At 45.1% G+C, this 18787-nt stretch overlaps 2 protein-coding genes across 2 annotated transcripts in view; one reads left to right on the forward strand and one right to left on the reverse strand.

Moving 5' to 3' along the window:
- Positions 1 to 854: 854 nt before the first annotated feature.
- On the forward strand, positions 855 to 7259 carry TMEM252 (transmembrane protein 252). The gene is made up of 2 exons (XM_059141447.1): positions 855 to 1197; positions 4751 to 7259. Exons 1-2 carry the CDS (start codon positions 860 to 862, stop codon positions 4986 to 4988), a joined length of 576 nt encoding a protein of 191 aa, XP_058997430.1. The 5' UTR covers positions 855 to 859; the 3' UTR covers positions 4989 to 7259.
- A 2922-nt stretch (positions 7260 to 10181) lies between these two features.
- The window catches only part of PGM5 (phosphoglucomutase 5), a 202862-nt gene continuing 194256 nt past the window's right edge, over positions 10182 to 18787 (reverse strand). Inside the window, exon 11 of the mRNA XM_059141446.1 lies at positions 10182 to 11728. Within this exon, the coding sequence (XP_058997429.1) occupies positions 11639 to 11728 (90 nt within the window). The 3' untranslated portion in view covers positions 10182 to 11638. The remainder of the gene's footprint in view (positions 11729 to 18787) is intronic.

The raw sequence follows: 18787 nt of genomic DNA on the forward strand, positions 1-18787 counted from the left end.
CAGATGCTTAACTGATTGAGCCACATAGGAGCCCCCAGATCATCACCTTTTACAACCATCAGCAGAAATCCCCCAAATTCCCAAAGCTTTCTTACAGTTCTTCTCTCCAGAATTCTCTTTCCTCCTCCTGTGTATGCCATTTCCTTATCAGCAGAGAAGGAATCAGAGAGTTCACCCCATTGGCTTTTCTCTTGGAATGTGTCCAGTAACATAAGGTAAAGGCAATAGAATTTCATTGAGAGAGACAAGACAAACTTGTTAGGAGCTTTAAAAATGCCTTTTTAGGGGGCACCTGGGTGGCTCAGTGGGTTAAAGCCTCTGCCTTCGGCTCAGGTCATGGTCTCAGGGTCCTGGGATCGAGCCCCGCATTAGTATCTCTGCTCAGCGGGGAGCCTACTACCCTTCCTCTCTCTCTGCCTGCCTCTTTGCCTACCTGTGATTTCTGTCTGTCAAATAAATAAATAAAATCTTTTTTAAAAAATGTCTTTTTAGTAGAGAGAAAGAAGAAATCAGGAAAGGATCCCTTGCCAAGCCACAAAGAAGACAGTTCATCAAGTAACGCTAATTTCTCTAGCCATGGGGATTAAGAGAAGAGTGCCCTTATAATCCAAAGGTGAGAGACCTTCCCTCAAATAACTGGGGCTGGCTGGGCTGGCTAAGGCTCCTTCCCAGCTCAGAGGAGCAAACCAGCAACAAGAAGCCACTCCTTCCTGCATTACACAATGCTGTGTTTTTAGGTTAATCCTCCAAGGATATTATGGTAACTTCCAATGGTTAATGAATAGCTTCTAAGTGCCTGCTTCACTTAATTGTCCAAAGGCCAGCTGGTCCCAGGGCATATAAAGCTTCGAGCTGGCTAATGAGAGCATTCTCTCTGGGCAAGGAAGCAGGGGGGTGGAAGAGTTCCAAAGGAGCAGGGATGCAGAACAGAACTAGTCTCGTTCTCTCTGCCCTCGCACTCCTGATGGGCTTCCTGATGATCTGCCTGGGGGCCTTCTTCATTTCCTCAGGATCGATATTCAACGGTCGAGGGAACCTGATCCTGGCCTACGTGCTTCTGCCCCTGGGGTTTGTGATCCTTCTGAGTGGAATTTTCTGGAGCACCTACCGCCAGGCAAGGGAAAGCAAGGGGGTGTTCACCCATGTGCTCAGAAGACACCTTTCTCTTGGGGCACTGCCCCTGGCCACAGTTGACAGGTATGTACGGGGAGGCCAGAAGATGAGGAGGGCTGCAGTGGGGCTGAATTCTGGAAAAGCAGAATAAACTTAGTCCCACTGTAGAGAAATAACCATGCCCTGCAAGGCTGTGTGTCTAGAACTGAAGCTTTCTGGTCGGGAAATTACTCTGGAGTTAGTCCTTAGGAAAAATGGTGCTGCTTCTGGGGAAAACCATGAAGTAGAGGGTATTTATATCTGAAAAACCACTTCTTCCCCCATTGAAAACTGACCTAAGCCAATAGAAGAGGCCTGACTCTTGGGTTCTTTTGTTGTATCATGGCAGCTGTCCTTAGAAGGCAGGTGGTGGCGGGTTATTCCCCAGAGCCCGGCTACGAGGTCACAAGGAAAGGAAGTTCCACACCAAATTCTGCCACACAACGAATGAACAAACAGGCATTGAACGAGACCTGCAGCCTCTTCATGAGCTCAGTGAGGTCTCAGCTTACCGTCTTTCTAGGTGTTCTGATCTCACCTTACACGAGAGATTTATTCAACACAAGGCAGTAACATTTCAGGGGTAATTCAGTTAACCTTACCACCTCATACCCATTACGATGGTTCTTACTTAGAAAAACACACAGAAAACAACAAGTGTTAGCAAGAGTATACAGAAATCTGAAATCTGGGGGCCCGTGGGTGGCTCAGTGGGTTAAGTGTCTGCCTTTGGCTCAGGTCATGATCCTGGGGTCCTGGGATCCAGCTCTGAGTTGGGCTCCCTGCTCCGTGGGAAGTCTGCTCCTCCCTCTCCCTCTATAGCTGGTGCACTCTCTCTCTCTCTCTTTTGCTCACTCGCTCTCAGTCTGAAACAAATAAATAAAATCTTTAAAAAAATTCAAAACTTTGTGCACTCCTGCTGGGAACATAAAATGGTGTGATCTTTTTATGGAAAATGGCATTGAGGTTAAATACAGAATGACCATTTGATACAGCAAATCCTACTTCTGGGTATGTAGACAAAAGAATTAAAAGGAAGAACTTGAACAGACAAATGTACGCCAGTGTTGATAGCAACATTCTTCATGATAGCCGAAAGGTGGAGACAACCCTTATGTCCATCAGTGGATGAATGGATAAGCAAAGTGTGGTCTACCCATGCGATGGTATATTATTCAGCTGCAAAAAGGAAGGACATTCAGACACACGCTACAGCATGGATGAACCCTGAAGACATTATACTCCGTAAAAGAAGCCAGACATAAAAGGAGAAATAGGTGTATGATTCCACTTACATGAGCTATCTAGAGCAATGAAATTCATAGGCAGAAAGTGAACCGTGGTTATCAGGGGCAGCAGGAAGGGAGGGTGGGGACTTATTGTTAACTGAGTACAGAGTTTCAATTTGGGATGGTGGAAAAGTTCTGGAGGGGGATAATGGTTGCTCAACAGGGTGGATGGACCGAATGCCACTGATCTGTACACTTAAAATGGCTGCAGGGGTAAATCTAATGTTACATGTATTTTGCTACAATGAAACAAAACTCAGTTTGCCAGTATCAGACAACCAAAACCCTCCTAATTCTTGGCTGAACACAGGACCATGTAGGGATAAAACTTCAGGGATCATCCTCAAGACAAAGGCTGCAAGACTCCATCAATTCTTTTGCCTTCTTCATCTGAAATATCTTAGCTACTCCACATATCTTGAATATAAATCATTTTACCCATGACGGTTGATTTTTGACATTATTATGCTAACTGATAAAAATACTAATTACAATAACCAAACCTTACTTCCAATGTTTATTATACTAACTGGCAAGGTTTCCAGGTTTGATAAAAGATTATGATAACCAAAGTGATTACGGAGGGTGCTTCTCGAGTGATTACTTTTTTTCCTGTATGTTAGATGATTGCCTCCAGAGTGTGAATTCCTGATAAGAGTAACTGATTGCAGGGGCGGCTGGGTAGCTCAGTTGGTTAAGCATCTGCCTTCAGCCCAGGTCAGGACCCCAGGACCTTGAGATGGACTCCTGTGTCGGGCTCCTTGCTCAGTGGGGAGTCGGCTTCTCCCTCTCCCTCTGCCTGCCACTCCCCCTGCTTGTGCTCTCTGTCATATAAATAAAATCTCTTCAAAAAGAAGAGTAACTGATTGACTCTAGGAGGCAGCTCAAATTTAGGAACACATGCATTATGTCATACCGTGCTGAGTTATTTCAAAGAGATCCATGATATGGCTATCTTGACACCCCTTGAACCTCCTCCTCCTGCTGCATCTAATAGGTGCCCAGCCTACACAGAATGGCCAGGAAGTCAGTCCAGGAAAAACCACATTTCTAAGAAGGATATGCATTCAAAATATGAATCCACATGCGTGTGCAACAGTGGAACTCAAAGCACTGGGAATGTGAACTGGTTGGGGCTGATGGGACTGGAAGAGCCGGACGGGATTTGGGGGCAGGCAGCACTCATCCTGGAGCCTCTCAAATCACCTCAGGGAACAGCTTACCTTTCTGTCTTCAATGTCCTTACACATGTGCCCCATGACACTGCCGTGGCTATTCTGAGTGAAGCCCGAGATTTTTTGCCGTACAGTAGACCTCTCCTTCAGCTGTCTGGCTTTGCGCCTGGTAATATTTGGAATGGAGCTGTGGCTACAAGGGGCAGGCTCTGTTCTGTTGTGGTTACACACCATCAACACTTGCCAGGGGCGCTGAGGGATTCACCCTATAAATACAGAACTTAATCAAGCTCACCCTTTCTCGCCCTCACCACACACCACTCCTGTCCCATTCACGATGGAGAAGCCAGAAGGATTTAACAATTAGCAACATTGGACAAGATGACCAATGAATACGTCACCTTTGGTGCAAATGGCTCCCTTTGCCCTTGGCCTACTGGCGTGGAGAGGGCTGCCAGTGAAATCTACGTGAAGTTCTCAGTTGAAATGTCTTGAGAAATGAGTACATTTTTTTGGAAATTGGTTGTTGAGACTTAAGAGAGAGAAAAGAAAGATTTACAGTCAAGGAGACAGCACAGAGCTCGGTTTTTCAAAAGTTGTATTAGACTGTAGCTGACACACCACGTTCCATTAGGTTCAGGGGTATGACAGCAATATGACAAGTTTATACATTCATTTTCATTCATTATTTTGTTGGCCAGGAGGTTTTGAGACAGTAAGTGCAACGGAGTCGAAAATGAGATGTGTGTGAACGGAGACAAGGACATGGACGGACTAACTGGGTGGAGGGTAGTTGCACAGCTGAGGTCCCGTGTCCCTTTCCCGGGTAAGGATCTCACGCTGAAAGTCCCTGGTTCCCATGAGGGAGAGAGAGGGAATAGCTTGGAGTAACCCACTGGGAAAAATAGGAACTATAGAGGCACACATCCGATGGCTGATAAGGAGGGTTTTGCTGGAAGAGAAGCACATTTTTTAAAAAACTGGTGATGCCAGGGAAGAAGTACATCTGTTTCAAAATCAATGTTTCTTAACAGTTTCACTTCACACAATGTGATTTGAGAGAGGCAGGCATATGCCTCTTTGGCATTAACCACTTAAATAACACATGTATGTTTGTGGCATTTTGATCCCCAGGCCAGATTTCTACCCTCCTGCATACGAAGAGAGTCTTGACGCTGAGAAGCAACCTTGTCCTGCAGAGGGAGATGCCTTGGATGTTCCTCCACCTCTGTACACAGAGATGGGCCTTGAGTCCGAGGCTACAACTGATGCCCACCCAGAGGCCCCCCCTTCCTACGAGGAGTCTGTAGCAGGCCGAGTGTCAGCAGCCACACCACTGCAGGACGCCGAGAGGCAAAGCCGGGGATGCTGACGCAGGCGACACTCCCTCATGCTCAGGATGCACGTTCGTGGACTACAGCTGCTGGTAATAAACGTGGGCACCAGACTATGGGAGGGAAAGCGTCCTCCGGGACCCCCAGGAGCGCTAGCCAAGGAGATACTGGGGATGACAGCCATACAGTTCCGCCGATGTGCTTGGCCTGTAAGGGCTCCGGAAGGGTGCAGTCAGCAGCCGGCAACATTTCAAAGGATTCGCACTAATCGCAGCCCAGATGGGCTCTGGGACCGGTTTTTTGGAGCTCTGCTCCAAGAGGCTTTTGGCTGTCACTCAACCCCTCCCATCACCTCAGTCCCTGGAGGAGAGAAAGGAGGGCTGCTCGTGAGGCAGCCCAGTGCCTTCAGGCACTACATCACCCAACAACCACGAAAGGAAAGTGTGCTGGAAACGAGGGGTTTTTGTGGCTTACTTTGTGTTTTTTGTTGGCTGGTGTCGTAGTTCTCTCCACTTACCATATTACCAGAGGGACACTGTAACCCGCACCGTGGGAGATGTGCTCCTGGAAGCCATTGGTGTTACTTCGTATTACTTTAATTTGTGTATTTTATTTCTATGTGGAAAACAACTATAGTATTTCCTTTCAAAATGGCTCAAACACAAAATTTTCCACAAATACCTTAAAAATAGGATGGCTGTACAAGCAGAGATGACAAGGTTTCTTAAAGACTCAAGTGGGACAGACAGAATGCCTAAAAATCCATAAGACACAGAATTCAGAGGGGGAAACTGTACTGGCCATAAGTAGTATTAGTATAGATTTTGATGTAAATCTTGAAAGGCATTAAAATACTCGTGTGAATTTCAACAAATCCCCCTGCAAATCTCTAGAATTGAAAGAAAGGAGACTATACTGTAGCACTTTGATCCTTAAGAGATAATTCTTTTTGTCTCAAGATACAGAGCCATGCATTTTTTAGACTTGGGATATTTATTTTAAAACCCACTGATTTTTCCTCAGCTTTATTGTATTTTATTATGGGTTTTAACACAAGAGGACATGTTGGGTGGCAGGGCAGTGGGAAGAGAAGCAGCCTGATGCTTTAGAGCTTGGACAAGAATCTTTCATCTGTCTGGGTCTCAGTTTCTTGCTCAGTCAAGTCAGGAATTTATGCTGGGATTATTATCTAACAGTTACAGAATGTCTTTTATATCATGGGTTGTGTGCTGTGAACTTTTTGTGCTTTTTGTTTAGCCCTCATTTTACCCTTCAGAAATAAGTGCAATGGTTAGTCCCATTTTACAGATGCATGAACTGAGACTTCAGAGCTTTGAGAAACTTTGCCCAAAGCATACAGTTATTTCCAGTAGAGGGGTGTAAGAGGGTGTATTTACTTCAAACATTTGTGCTAGGTTAAGCCTGTCTCAGCTCCCTTCTCTGGTGGAGCAGTTTGGACTTCTCTCCAGCTTCAGAAAGTGGGTCCCAACAATAATTAGAGCCCCAGCACTGGTACAATACCTTATGGGCCTTGAGAAAGACAGAAAGCTTGCTCTAGAATTCTATTTTATATTTTCTAACTTAAAAAAATGTAAATTTTTTTCACCATATTTGACATATAAAAGGGTTCTCTTTTAACATGTAAATACACGCTCCATGTTTATTGCCTAAGAGCTTGACCCTCACTTCTTGAAGTTTCCTTCTCTCTCATCATTCCATCGATGATGAATAGTGGCTCCTGCTGGTGACAGGCAGTCCTCACTGAATGGGCAAGAGGGGGGCTTGAATAGTGGTGGCGAGGATGAAGAGCTTTCAAGGAGGAAGAGGGTTGTTGAGATGAAATGGAGCCTCCATGGCCTCCTCTTCCCATTTTTGCTGAGTGTACAGATTAAGCATATCTTGACAAATATACAAGGAAGCCACATAAGAGGAAATCCTGGTCCCTTTATATGAAACATGCATTTGGGTCCCTGGGATTTGAATCCTTGACCTCAAGGGCATAACTGATACGAAGGTCATTCATGGTTGTCCGATGAGAAGGTGACTATTGCTTAGCAATGCAATTTATTATTTCTCTCTTGTCATCTCTTTCTATCCCTTTACTGAGACTGTTACCCTGAAATTGTTTCTGGGGTCTGAACACGTCCATGGGCCTGAACCAACTCTGTCACTGGGCTTTCAGCCAGAGTGTGCATGTGTCATAGGTGGCTTTTCCAACTTATGGTAGTCATATGAAACATGTTAATTTTGGTTTACATAAGAAAATTGTTTTGGTCTCTTTACTGCAATAAATTTTGTACTTAAACTTCCCTCTCTTTCATCTCTGTTTTGTATCAGAAAAAAAAAATCAAGAGGGGAACATAAATCAAAGTTTGATTCTCCCTGTGGAACTAAAGAAGCATCCAGATGAGTTAATCTTTTTGAAAACCCAAACATTACTGAACACCAACTATTGATTCAGAAGATAAGCCAGGTGCTTTCTGAAAAGAAGTACTACTAATAGACATTTATTGCTTTTTTGAAAACAGATGTACTCTGAAGCCAGCCATCAAGGACACGGGTGTTAGTCCAAACAAATCCTATCTTTGAGAGGCCCAGCAATTAAAACCTACTGGGCAAGTCAGAACAAAAGCATTCTGGTGTGCTTAATAAGAATTCATTGGCCAGCCCTGAGGGACTTCCTCAAGGAGGTAGACATTGTATCCCATCTTCCTCCTTAAGTTTATAGTACAATTAGTGGTGATGCAACCAGGATTCCCCGAATGGCAAGGAGGGCATGGAGGCTGGAAGAGTGGAGAAGAGGCAAATATTCACTACAGTCTTTGGTCATTCCCTTCTCTCACGGGAATGGTAGGCTCACCTGTCAACGAGGAAGGGAAATTCTTAGAGGTGACAGCTCCTCCGGTATTTTCATCTTATAACCTTCCACAGAATGGTGGGTTTCGGTACTCCCTCCAGCTCCCAGAAGGGGAGCACGACAAGGTCAGTTATAGAATACATTATGCTGCATCCTTTGCCTATCTGAGATGTAGTGCGTGTAGGTTTGACCTCTCTGCTCCAAAACTCACAAGTACTTTTACTGGCAATTCTACCCATCTCTCAAGATTCTACTTAAACACACCATCTTCGGTGAGGTTATCTCCCCAGCTCGCCTCTATTGCAGGGCACATACTAGGTGTTAAAAGACATGAAAAGATGATAAAGACATGGACTTATAATGTATAGCTTTACCATATTCTATAAATTTCCATGACATTAATATTCACATACCAAGTGGGCTGTCAACTGCATGAGCTGTTTCCACCGATAAGGACTCCAGCTGGTGGGAGTAGAACAGACATCTGCTAAGCTCTGCTGCCTCCGATCCTCTCTCGCTGTTTGTAACTGCTGAAGGGACAAACACTGATTTACTGGCAGTTACATCATTTCTAAAGGTGCGTGATTTCTCAGGCCCTTCTCCACTCCAGGAGAGAGATCTCCTCAAGGCAGGTGTCTGGGATGTCAGGGTCCATGTGTTTCAAGACCACCCAGTGCATGATCAAGCAATAAAATGGAGTCACCTCTTAGGGCACTCCCTATTCCTGCAGGTGCTTTTCAAATTCCCCACGCCCGCCATGACTGACGGCTATTGCTGTCAAAGTAAATCCCATGCCTTACACGGACCCACAGCTGGCCAATCAGAAGTCAGCACACCATTATGCCTGGGGCTGTCTGCATTATCTGCAGACAACACTGGCTCAGCACAGCCGACCAGCAGCCCAATGTGCCGTCATGGGACTCATCATCAGTCGAAGGCTTCCTGTGGAGAAAGCCTTCAGGTCATGTTCAAGCCCTTCAGACTGAGATGCCATAAAAAACCATTTGTTCTCTGGACCTTGGATCAGTAATACTGGATAAATATCTCATTTTAATATCAGCTGCCTGCCATTTTCAAGGTCAGCTAATGAACCCAAGAATCATGAATGAGGCAAACCAATTTTTTGTTCTAAGGGATTGGTGGACCCCTGGTAGAATATTTAGAATCCGCCATCCCCTTCCCTTAAATGACTCCCTGGCACATATACACACACATTGTATCTGTGTGTGTATATGTGGTTGGAAACCACTGCATTGTGGACACCGTTGCTTGCCATCATCCTGGGGGCACATGGTGTCATGAGTGAACCCCTTGATATTAGCCAATCATAAGAGTGGCCTGACAGTTGCCACACTCCATCCACTCTCTCCTCTGTGATGGTCTCCTGTGGTCCCCACAAAATTCTTGGACCTCTCCAGTCATTTACTCTTAAGAAAGATCCAATGCCAAGCCATGAGACCCAACGCAAGCCTCCTCTCCAGCCATCCTACCTCTCAACTCCCAGTCTTTGCTCTAGCTGCACTGATCCCTCATGAAATCATATACATGATTACAAGTCTCAGGAAACTCCACTCTTCGGGAAACCCACCAGGTGCCTAGTGTCCTGCCATCTCAGAGCCAATCTCTCTGCATGTTCCCATACCATGTTCCTGGCACCTCTACTAGAACATGTCCTTCTGCCTCTTTGTGTATTTTGTCATAGCCTCCCATGCCCACCTTACAAACTCTTAGAAGCAGGAATCACATTTTATACTTCTCCTCACTGCACCACAAACAGGACTCTGCAGAGAATTGTTGATCAACCAGTGTTTGTTGAATGAATGAATGGATGAATGAATACTTGGGTGGCTAGGCACACATTCTAGACATAAAAACAAAACAAATTTTAAATGAGGATTACCTTATACTTGAACTTTGCAGCTAGAGATGATTCAAAGTTCAGGGACTTGAGAAAAACATACATATTTTCTGACCTAGCACTAACCCTAAAAACACATCCTGCTGTACGGAGCCACGCAGAGCTGAGTGGTACGTGGATGCCGCCACAGACACCACGTATAGGTGGCGAGAACCAAAGCTTTAAGGCAAATGACATGTGTTGCTGGTAAAGTCCATGACTTTAGAATCTCTGTTCAAAGCCACCCTCTGTGAATATGAAACGAAGATACTTACGATGAAAGATCAGTTGCCAATTTCGTCTCTGCTGACTCCCAAAGGCAGTTTTGAGCAATCTGCCTTTTCTGGTCCCACTTACATGATACATTTCCAGGTCCTAACAACGAAAGCCAGCCCTTGCCAGTGCCCTGAAAGACAGACTTACCAAAATGGGAACACCCATGGCAAGACAGACATGCAAAAATCCACAATCCATGCATCAGGTTGAAATCAGGAATTTCTTTTTTATTGGCTACTACATGTCCTAACAAGTTTCTGACAGAAGCAGAGATAAAAAGTGGACACAAATCCCTTCCCGGGAACATCTCCCTGCTTGCTCTCATCGTGACCACGGTAAAACCCATTGGCTTCATAGTCAAAGAGCACCACGTCATCTGTGCTAACGACAGGGTGAGTGAGAGTGTCATTCCCAAGGAAGCAAAACATATGCAAACAGGTCCCATGCATCGGGTGTCCCGGCTGGGGGCAGACAGAGGCTGTTGGAGACACAGTGTCCTTCTCCTGGGCAAAGTGAGCCAGCTGTGACCTTCTGGTTTCTGGCAGGGATGCCACCCCATGTTCCCACATCTCATCAGGTCCTTAACCACCACCCCTAAGGTCTTCCAGCAAGCACTCTATTCTCTACTTTGTTAGCATTTCACGGTCTCCTTCTCGAGCCCCTGTGAGTAAGATGTGAGCTGTGTCCAAATGACTGCTTTAAAAAAGGCCCTAACTGTGAGACAGAGGAGCGGAGAGAGAGTCCGAGAGAAAGCAGACAGGGTGGTATTTTGTCTTCCCAGGAGGAATGGATGTAAGCCCTTGTATCACCCTACATGATGTCATCAAGGGAGGGCCAGCAAAATGCTAGGCACTCATCTGCAGTCTCCTGCCAAGACGCTGCTTTCCACCTGCACAACGAATGGCTGAAATCTGGAGGAATGCAGCCGGCGGAAGAGCTAAAATAGCACTATTTACAAAATAAGAGAGGAAAACACCCTTTGCTGTGTTTCCTTGAAAGTGTGCCGTGGGGATCTGGAGAATGCTTCCAAAGATGTGAGAGAAGGTGGCATGGGGATGCGCAGGAGATGGGAGCGGGGAGGTGGGCCATCGGGTGGCTGGCGGCCATGAGGAATTCCGCAAGGTGTCCCCTGGGAGACCTGACCCAGGATGAAAAGCTAAGTCCTCTACCACGCCAAGGACAGTCTTCCAAGGAGAGCCTTCGCAACAGCACCCGTAGCTTGGGGGTTAGCCTAACTCTGGCACTGCGCTCTGTGTGTGAATTCAGAACCTTCCCTCAGCTCACGCCAATGGTACGCAGACGCCATGATGGACACGTTCCTGGCCTGCTTCCTCTTTTTCAAAAGGTGAGGTTCTTTGGTGTGGTAAAATATAGACACCAAATGATAGTGCTGCTTTAACAGACCACTGAAGACCCTGTTGCATTTGGAGGAATAGACCCAACCCCAAACAAAACTTCGTTTTTTCTCTCTTTTTCTCTTCCCACCCACCCCTCCCCCACCCACCAGCAAATTAGTGTGTGTGTGTGTGTGTGTGTGTGTGTGTGTGTGTGTGTGTTTTCGAAATCATAAAAGGCACAAACAGGTAGCAAGAAGGCATGGGTGAAGGGTCTCCCGCCAAGGGCTCTTTTCTGGCCCTGGTGCCTGATCTTCCCTCCATTCAGGTGATGACAGTGGGGCCTCTCCGGCCAGTTCTCTCATGAATCTGGGATATTTTCAGCGCGATGGCTATAAGAGGACTCAGCACAGCCTGGAAAAGGAGGGGAAAAGTCTGTGAACAACTCACGTCCGTCACAGGAGGGTCACTGTGATTGCTTTCTGTCGCAAGCATCTGGATTCAACTCTGATTTACAGCTTATAGGCAGATTTCCCACTGGCTGGACACCTGTTCCCTAAACGCTGGTTCCTCATCCATAAAAGGGGAATGGAGTAGGTAGGGCCAGGTGTGGGGGGTAGTTAGTGGAGATTAGCCTCCAGTGTCTTGTCCAGTTCCCCAAAAACACGGATCTCAGAAACTCACCAACCCAGCTCCTAGAGCATTGGGGCATTTCACAAACAGAGCTTTGTGAATTAAGGAAGCTCAGAAAACCTCCCAGTCTTCCTCTCCTACTCTCTCCCCACAGCATGTATACCCTGCCCAGACACATACACACACAAGAACTTGAGGAAACACACTCATTCTCCAGCATAAGACCAGAGGCCCGCAGAACCTACATCTTGATATTTCACAGAAGGCAGACCAATCCTTTGGCTGGTGCTGCAGAAATATCTACTTCTCTCTTCCCATCAAATAACATGGTGGCTCATCAGGTGCCTCAGTGTCCCCCAGAAGAAGGAGTGTTTAGAGGCCTAGGGAGTAGATTCTCAGAAAGGCAAAGAACACGGAGAGGAGAATCATTTCTTGCCCTCTAGATGCTTATCATTTCACAGGAGTGAGGCACTGTTTTCCAAAGTATGGAGCACATTCTCATACACGCTGATGATACAAAAGGTTATTTTAGATGGTTCGTGGGTGTGGTGTTACCTACAAAACAGCAAGTGGAAAGAGCCAAGATGCCCTTCAACAGGAGAATGGACAAAGAAGATATGGTCCACTCAAAGGAATGGACAAAGAAGATATGGTCCAATACTCTAATGGAGTATGATGCCTCCATCAGAAAGGATGAATACCCAACTTTTATAGCAACATGGATGGGACTGGAGGAGATTCTGCTGAGTGAAATAAGTCAAGCAGAGAGAGTCAATTATCATATGGTTTCACTTAACTTGTGGAGCATAAGGAATAACACAGAGGACATGGGGAGATGGAGACGAGAAAGGTGTTGGGGGAAATCAGAGAGGGAGACAAACCATGAGAGATTGTGGACTCTGAGAAACAAACTGAGGGTTTTAGAGGGGAGGGAGGAAGGGGGAAGGGTGAGCCCGGTGGTGGGTATTAAGGAGGGCACAGATTGCATGGAGCACTGGGTGTGGTACATAAAAAATGAATCTTGGAACACTGCATCAAAAACTAATGATGTATTTTATGGTGACAACATAACACAATAAAAAAAAAAACCCACAACAAAACAGCAAGAAAGCCACCCCACTTTCCATTCTTCTTCCACTGTCCTAATTCATCAAGGAGAAACTCTGTTGGCTGTAGATCTTTAAGACACAAACCAAAGCAGAGCACACCACAGGCAAGCATGACCTAGATAGAAGGTAAGATCATTGTATATCTTATTGAATTCATTTTTGTGGTGAGTTTTTATTTGTCAAGGGATACTGGTTTCCTTTTTTCCACATAGACTCAAATGTTCTATAATAACCAGATTCAAGTGAAAACACTGTAAGTCCATTAAAAGGACAAACACTACCACAGGGACACTGATGGAAGAGGAATTTGGGAAATACTAGCAGAAGGGAAGAAACGAAGAGAGCACGTTGAGGAAAATAAAACTTGTCATTTTTGTGAAGGGAAGGGGGGGATTCTGCTGTTTGCAACCCTCCCCTATGCCTAACAGACACAGCCATGACGGGAACGCACGCATTCTAAGCACCAACAAGAGCACAAGCAGAGGCCCAGGGTCCATGAACAAGCACAAGTAACCCCGCGTGTCCCGAGTGGAGTGTAGACACAGGGCACTCCTGAGCAACAAGTGAGCAAGTGAGCAAGACCTGTTGGGAGGGCAAGGTAAGGATTTAATTCACTAGGCAAGGCCAGATGCTGGAGTTTTCTGAGTTAAGGGGTGACAATATCAGACCTGTGCTTTGGAAAGATGGTTCTAGAGGCAAATGTGGGAGTTTAACACACTTCTTGCCAAATGGATGAAATCATCTTACTCTGTGACGATTACTAGCTGGAGAAGCTCAACTATCATCTTGGAAGCTAGAACAGAGAGAAGAATCTTGAGCCATTTCCTCACAGGTGCACAAGCCAAGTGCACTTCCCTCTAGTTCTGTATCCATGCACATGATATACAGAAACAGAAGGTTTTATGTTCTTTTAATAACCCTCCTGGTGCCCAGAAAAGTTTCCTACTGGCACATTTTGTGAGGCCATATTCTACGTGATGCCCATATAGAAGCAGCTGGATCCTTTAGAAGCCAAGCTCTGATTTTGTACAGAAAACAGATTATTAGCTTTCCTTCCCTTTCCTGTCTTCTCTTCCCTGTCCTCACAGCCCCAGCTTTTTTGGGCGATGTGACTCTTCACTAGCACCTCTAAGAGAGGTTACATGAGGACAGAGAAGGAGAATGAAGTGAAAAACCAATCACTTTAACTGAGATCCTGGAGGACAACTAAAGATAAGCCATATACCTTCTATTTAGGAAAACACAGTGAAATTGAATTTGAAACTTGAAGAACTGAAAAATTAAGACATGCTGGTTTCACATCACTGTGAGTTTCAAGGTCAAAGACCTTTAACTCTACATTTTCTTTTAAAGATTTTATTTATTTATTTGACAGGGAGAGAGAGAGAGAGAGAGAGAGAGAGAGAGAGAGAGAGAACAAGTAGGCAGAGCAGCAGGCAGAGGGCAAAGGGGAAGCAGGCTCTCTGCCGAGCAGGGAGCTCAAGGCAGGGCTTGATCCCAGGATCCTGGAATCATGGGATTCCTGGAATACCCTCTAGTTCCATCCACGTCATTGCAAATGGCAATATTTCATTTCTTTTTATGGTTGCACTGTATTCCATTGTATATATACACCACATCTTCTTTTTTCCATTCATCTGTTAATGGACATCTAGGTTCTTTCCATAGTTTGGCTATTGTGGACATTGCTGCTATAAACATTTGGGTGCACATGCCCCTTTGGATCACTACGTTTGTATCTTTAGGGTAAATACCCAGTAGGCAAGCACAGTTTTAACTTATACTGTAAACCCTGACCGAGTTTGCATAACAGATTTCCACCAAACTTGGAAGATAAAGCATGGCTTTCCCTTTCTTCTGTGAAACATCCTGAGTGCAGTCCACAGCTCAGGAGTGGTCTGTGATCCAGTCCATCACTTTCTGGTCTGCTCACCTACTTCTTCCTCCTCCAGCAGCTGAGTTATGTGCTTCTCAGGAGTTAGCTAAATTTTCTCCTAAGGAAGTTAACACCTGTTACGCTAGGTCTTCAGAATATGCACTTAAACTACATGTAACCCAGAGAGATGTGAATATACACAGGAAGAGTTCTTCCTATGAAAGTTAAGTTGAATATTCTGGAAAGAATTAGGCAATGCAATTAGCTACTCCTGTGAAATGAATGCAAGGGAGAAACAATAAAAAATTGGGGAAAAATTAAAAAGTCTAGAAAATTCTTTCTTCAGATTGCTTCCCGAGAGTGTTTAAGTTCCCACTCTCTAGAAAGGAATTAAAGGTGAACATCACTGATGAAATATAAGTGGGGATCTAAGAGAGATAATGACAACACCAAACAGTGTGCTCGTGGTGAAAGGAAAGGGCTTGGGTCAATATTAAGAGACTGACAAACAAATACACATTTATATGTTTTGTGCTAAAAATACAAGGGTCAAGATACACACTTAGTTACCTCTTTTAGCTCTTTCTGGATTCATGAATTAAGCACTTGTCCCTTGCTCTGACCATGTCAGAGAAAAAGGCTTCAGTGCTATTTATGCATAATGGAAGGAAGAGAACCCAGTTCTGGAAACTCCATATGAGGAAGACCTTGAACTTGGGGACTCCCGCTCTGAGCACAGAGCTCCAGGTCAACACAGCACAGAAACTGTGGAGCCATCCGCCCTCAAGGGACCATGAGAGTCTGGGAAGAAGGACATCAGTGATGATCACCATGGAATGAACAGTAGTGAGGTCTTTTCACTCACTTTCCAGCAACCCATAAAGTCTATAGATGTTTGTAGGACCCTAGAGAGTTCTGGGACAAGTCCCTAAAAATGCCCAAGATTAAAATTTTTACCAGCCTTGTGGGATGGAAGCTTCTAGTTATAATAAGGTTAAGGATCATAAAGCAATGTCTTTTTTTTTTTTTTTTTTTTGGCCCGAGTATATAAAGTAAATAGACATGTGCTAGAATAATTGGTCATGCTATCAGGGCAGGAATTTTGTTTCATTCAAGCCTTAGAAAAGTGCTTCTACTTAGGAGGTACTCAGTGCAGATTGGTTGAATAAATGAATGCCCTATCAGCCTGGTGAAGAGAAGATGCTGAGGCAGACAGAGACTTCTGTGGTCATTCATGCAGGATGCTGTGGGCAAGTGGGAGGGTCACTGGATTTTTGTTTCAGAATCTCTTTCTTCAGAATTCATAGCTTTGATACATGGGAATGCCAGACTCTTCTCTCCTATCATCTACCATGCATCATGGAAAGGAGCTAAGGGAGATTAATTTTCCCGAGACAACAGGAAAGGCCCTCAGAATTGGGAATGAGATGAAGAGTTAATAATTAGAAGCCTGTGGATGTGAGATTGCTGAGGAAGAGCTGAAGTACAGAGCTTAAGAACAGAGAGGAACATGGGAAGATCTAGTTTTGAGTTTTTCTTGTCACTGACAAGGAAACTGAAGTACAGACATGGGCCATGATGGGCCCAGGGTCCCCTGTCTGGTCGCTGAGCTAAGAACCGAGTAACACCTCCTCTACGGCTCTTTCCATGCCACAACCGGAACTCCCAGGAATGATAAAGAAAACAGGGGAGATGAGTGGAGGAAAGAAGGAGGGATGAGCGAACAGTGGGATCATTGCCTACTGCCCCGGACAAGTCTCTCCTTGTCTGGGGCAAGGGGTCGGACAAGACTGACCAGCCATCTACACTGACCAAGAACAGAAGAGCATTGCTGGTTGTGTGAACGTCTTAGAAGTTCTAAGACCACTCTTTGTGAATAAAGAAAACAAACTGAGACTTTAATCAATTAAGAATGGGAATAGCACTTCTAGGAAGTGCTTGACATAGCTTTTCTAAGCTCAAGAGTAGGGAAGAGAGAGTGCCCCTTTGGGGGCAAATTGAGTTGGCAGTGTATCCATCCAACAGCACTCACACAGGAATTCCAATGTCCCTTCTCTGTCTTGGAGAGTTAGGGGGCAGGTGGAGAGATCGTTGCCATCTCAAGGTAGTAAGCCTACCAGGGTAAAGAGGGACTTAGAGTCTGTTTCTACTTAAAATGTGGATTGGTTTTTTTTACCATAGGTTTTAACTGCATCAATTTTGATTTTTAATAATACTGCATTGTAATACTTATTTTTATTGCTGAGGTGTTTTGGTGCCTCTTTAAATTTTGTACCTAGCTAAACTCACCCTAAGCCTCGTCCTGTATTAGTTTTTTTTTTTTTTAAGATTTTATTTATTTATTTGATAGAGAGAGATCACAAGTAGACAAAGAAGCAGGCAAAGAGAGTGAGACAGAAGCAGGCTCTCTGCTGAGCAGAGAGCCCAATGGGGGACTCGATCCCAGGACCCCGAGATCATGACCTGAGCCGAAGGCAGTGGCTTAACCCACTGAGCCACCCAGGTGCTCCCTGTATTAGGTTTTAACCTGTTCATGCTCCCCAGAAGCACAGAGATCATTTTTCCTTTCATTTTTCCTCCCATATCCTCTCACTTTCTGTTGCTGTGGTGGTGGTTCTGATCCATGTGCATGCAAATTAGGGCCCTAAAGACACACCCCTAACCAAACGAACTTCTTCCCAGACTGGCAATGGACAGGAGAGGTGTAAATGATCGGAATGTCACAAGACTCAAAGTAAATATTTAACTGATTTTTTTGGAAAAAAACCAAAAATCCCAACTGGAAACACAATCACTGATTAAGCCAGATTTTCAGAATCTGTGGAGGGAACCCAGCTCTGGGCTGGTCTTGAGCAGGAGGGAGTATTCAGATGGTCAGGGAAGGACGACGAGTGGATAATACTTCTGCTAGTTCCTCCCTCAGGTCAGGTCATACCACCCAAGAGAATGCAGATTTGTCACCAACAGAAGACATGAGCCTTCTAACACGGATAAAACAGGAATTTATAACAAATGCCACTTTCTCCTGATTCTTAGGGCTAGCTTGCATCAACACCCCCACTGAACGGCCTGACCTTCTCTCACAACTTCGTTCCAACACTTGGTTTTAGTCCATATGCTATTTGCTTAGTTTAAGTACTGGTTCTCGAACTTGAGCGTGTATCAGAATCACCAGGAGTGTCTGTGGAAGTGCAAGCTGCTTGTCCCCTCTCCCAGCTCCTGATCCAGGCTGTCTGAGGGAGGGCCCAAGAATGTGCATTTCTAACAAGTTTCAGGTGATGCTGGTGTTGGCAAGTCCAGGGGCCACACTTTGCAAACCGCTGCTCTAAGGTGTGCTGATTCTTGTAACTGTCGAAATTCTTTGCTCCAGCTCAAGGCTCAGTTTTCTGGTTTGCATCACACAGTTCCATACCCTGGCCACAGCTGACTGGACTAGGAGTGGGTCCCTGACCTTCAAGAAGCCACCAGAAGCTGGCCAGCAACCTGCCAGATGGCCCAGGGACAAAACTTGAACTGGCTGATCAGACTCTTTCCTTCAGGGGTGAAACTGAGAGTTAGTGAAAGAATGAGCCAGTTAACAGTGAAAGCTAAATTAACCACAAGATTATGATTGATTAACCATGAGAATGTAAGGCACCATGGTAATCTAGAGGTGGTAAGAAAACACGGACTCTGAGAAAGATGACAGAAACGTTACAAGAAAGCAGAAAGAAATCTGGGGGGAAGAATTAAGGAGAGCAAAGGGAAGTAATAAAAAGTTGGTAAAGAGAAAGGAATGGTATGAATCCCAATCATCTCTCAAGTAAAGATCCATCCATTCCTGTCTAGGCGGCCAGAGTCTAACACTCTGCTCGA

Source organism: Mustela lutreola, chromosome 12 (genome assembly GCF_030435805.1).
Source record: "Mustela lutreola isolate mMusLut2 chromosome 12, mMusLut2.pri, whole genome shotgun sequence".
Classification (NCBI taxonomy): domain Eukaryota; kingdom Metazoa; phylum Chordata; class Mammalia; order Carnivora; family Mustelidae; genus Mustela; species Mustela lutreola.

Coding starts and splice junctions, on each gene's coding strand:
- TMEM252 (XM_059141447.1), top strand. CDS start 860: ATGAGAGCATTCTCTCTGGGCAAGGAAGCAGGGGGGTGGAAGAGTTCC. Junction 1,198..4,750: donor CCCCTGGCCACAGTTGACAG/GTATGTACGGGG, acceptor TTTGATCCCCAG/GCCAGATTTCTACCCTCCTG.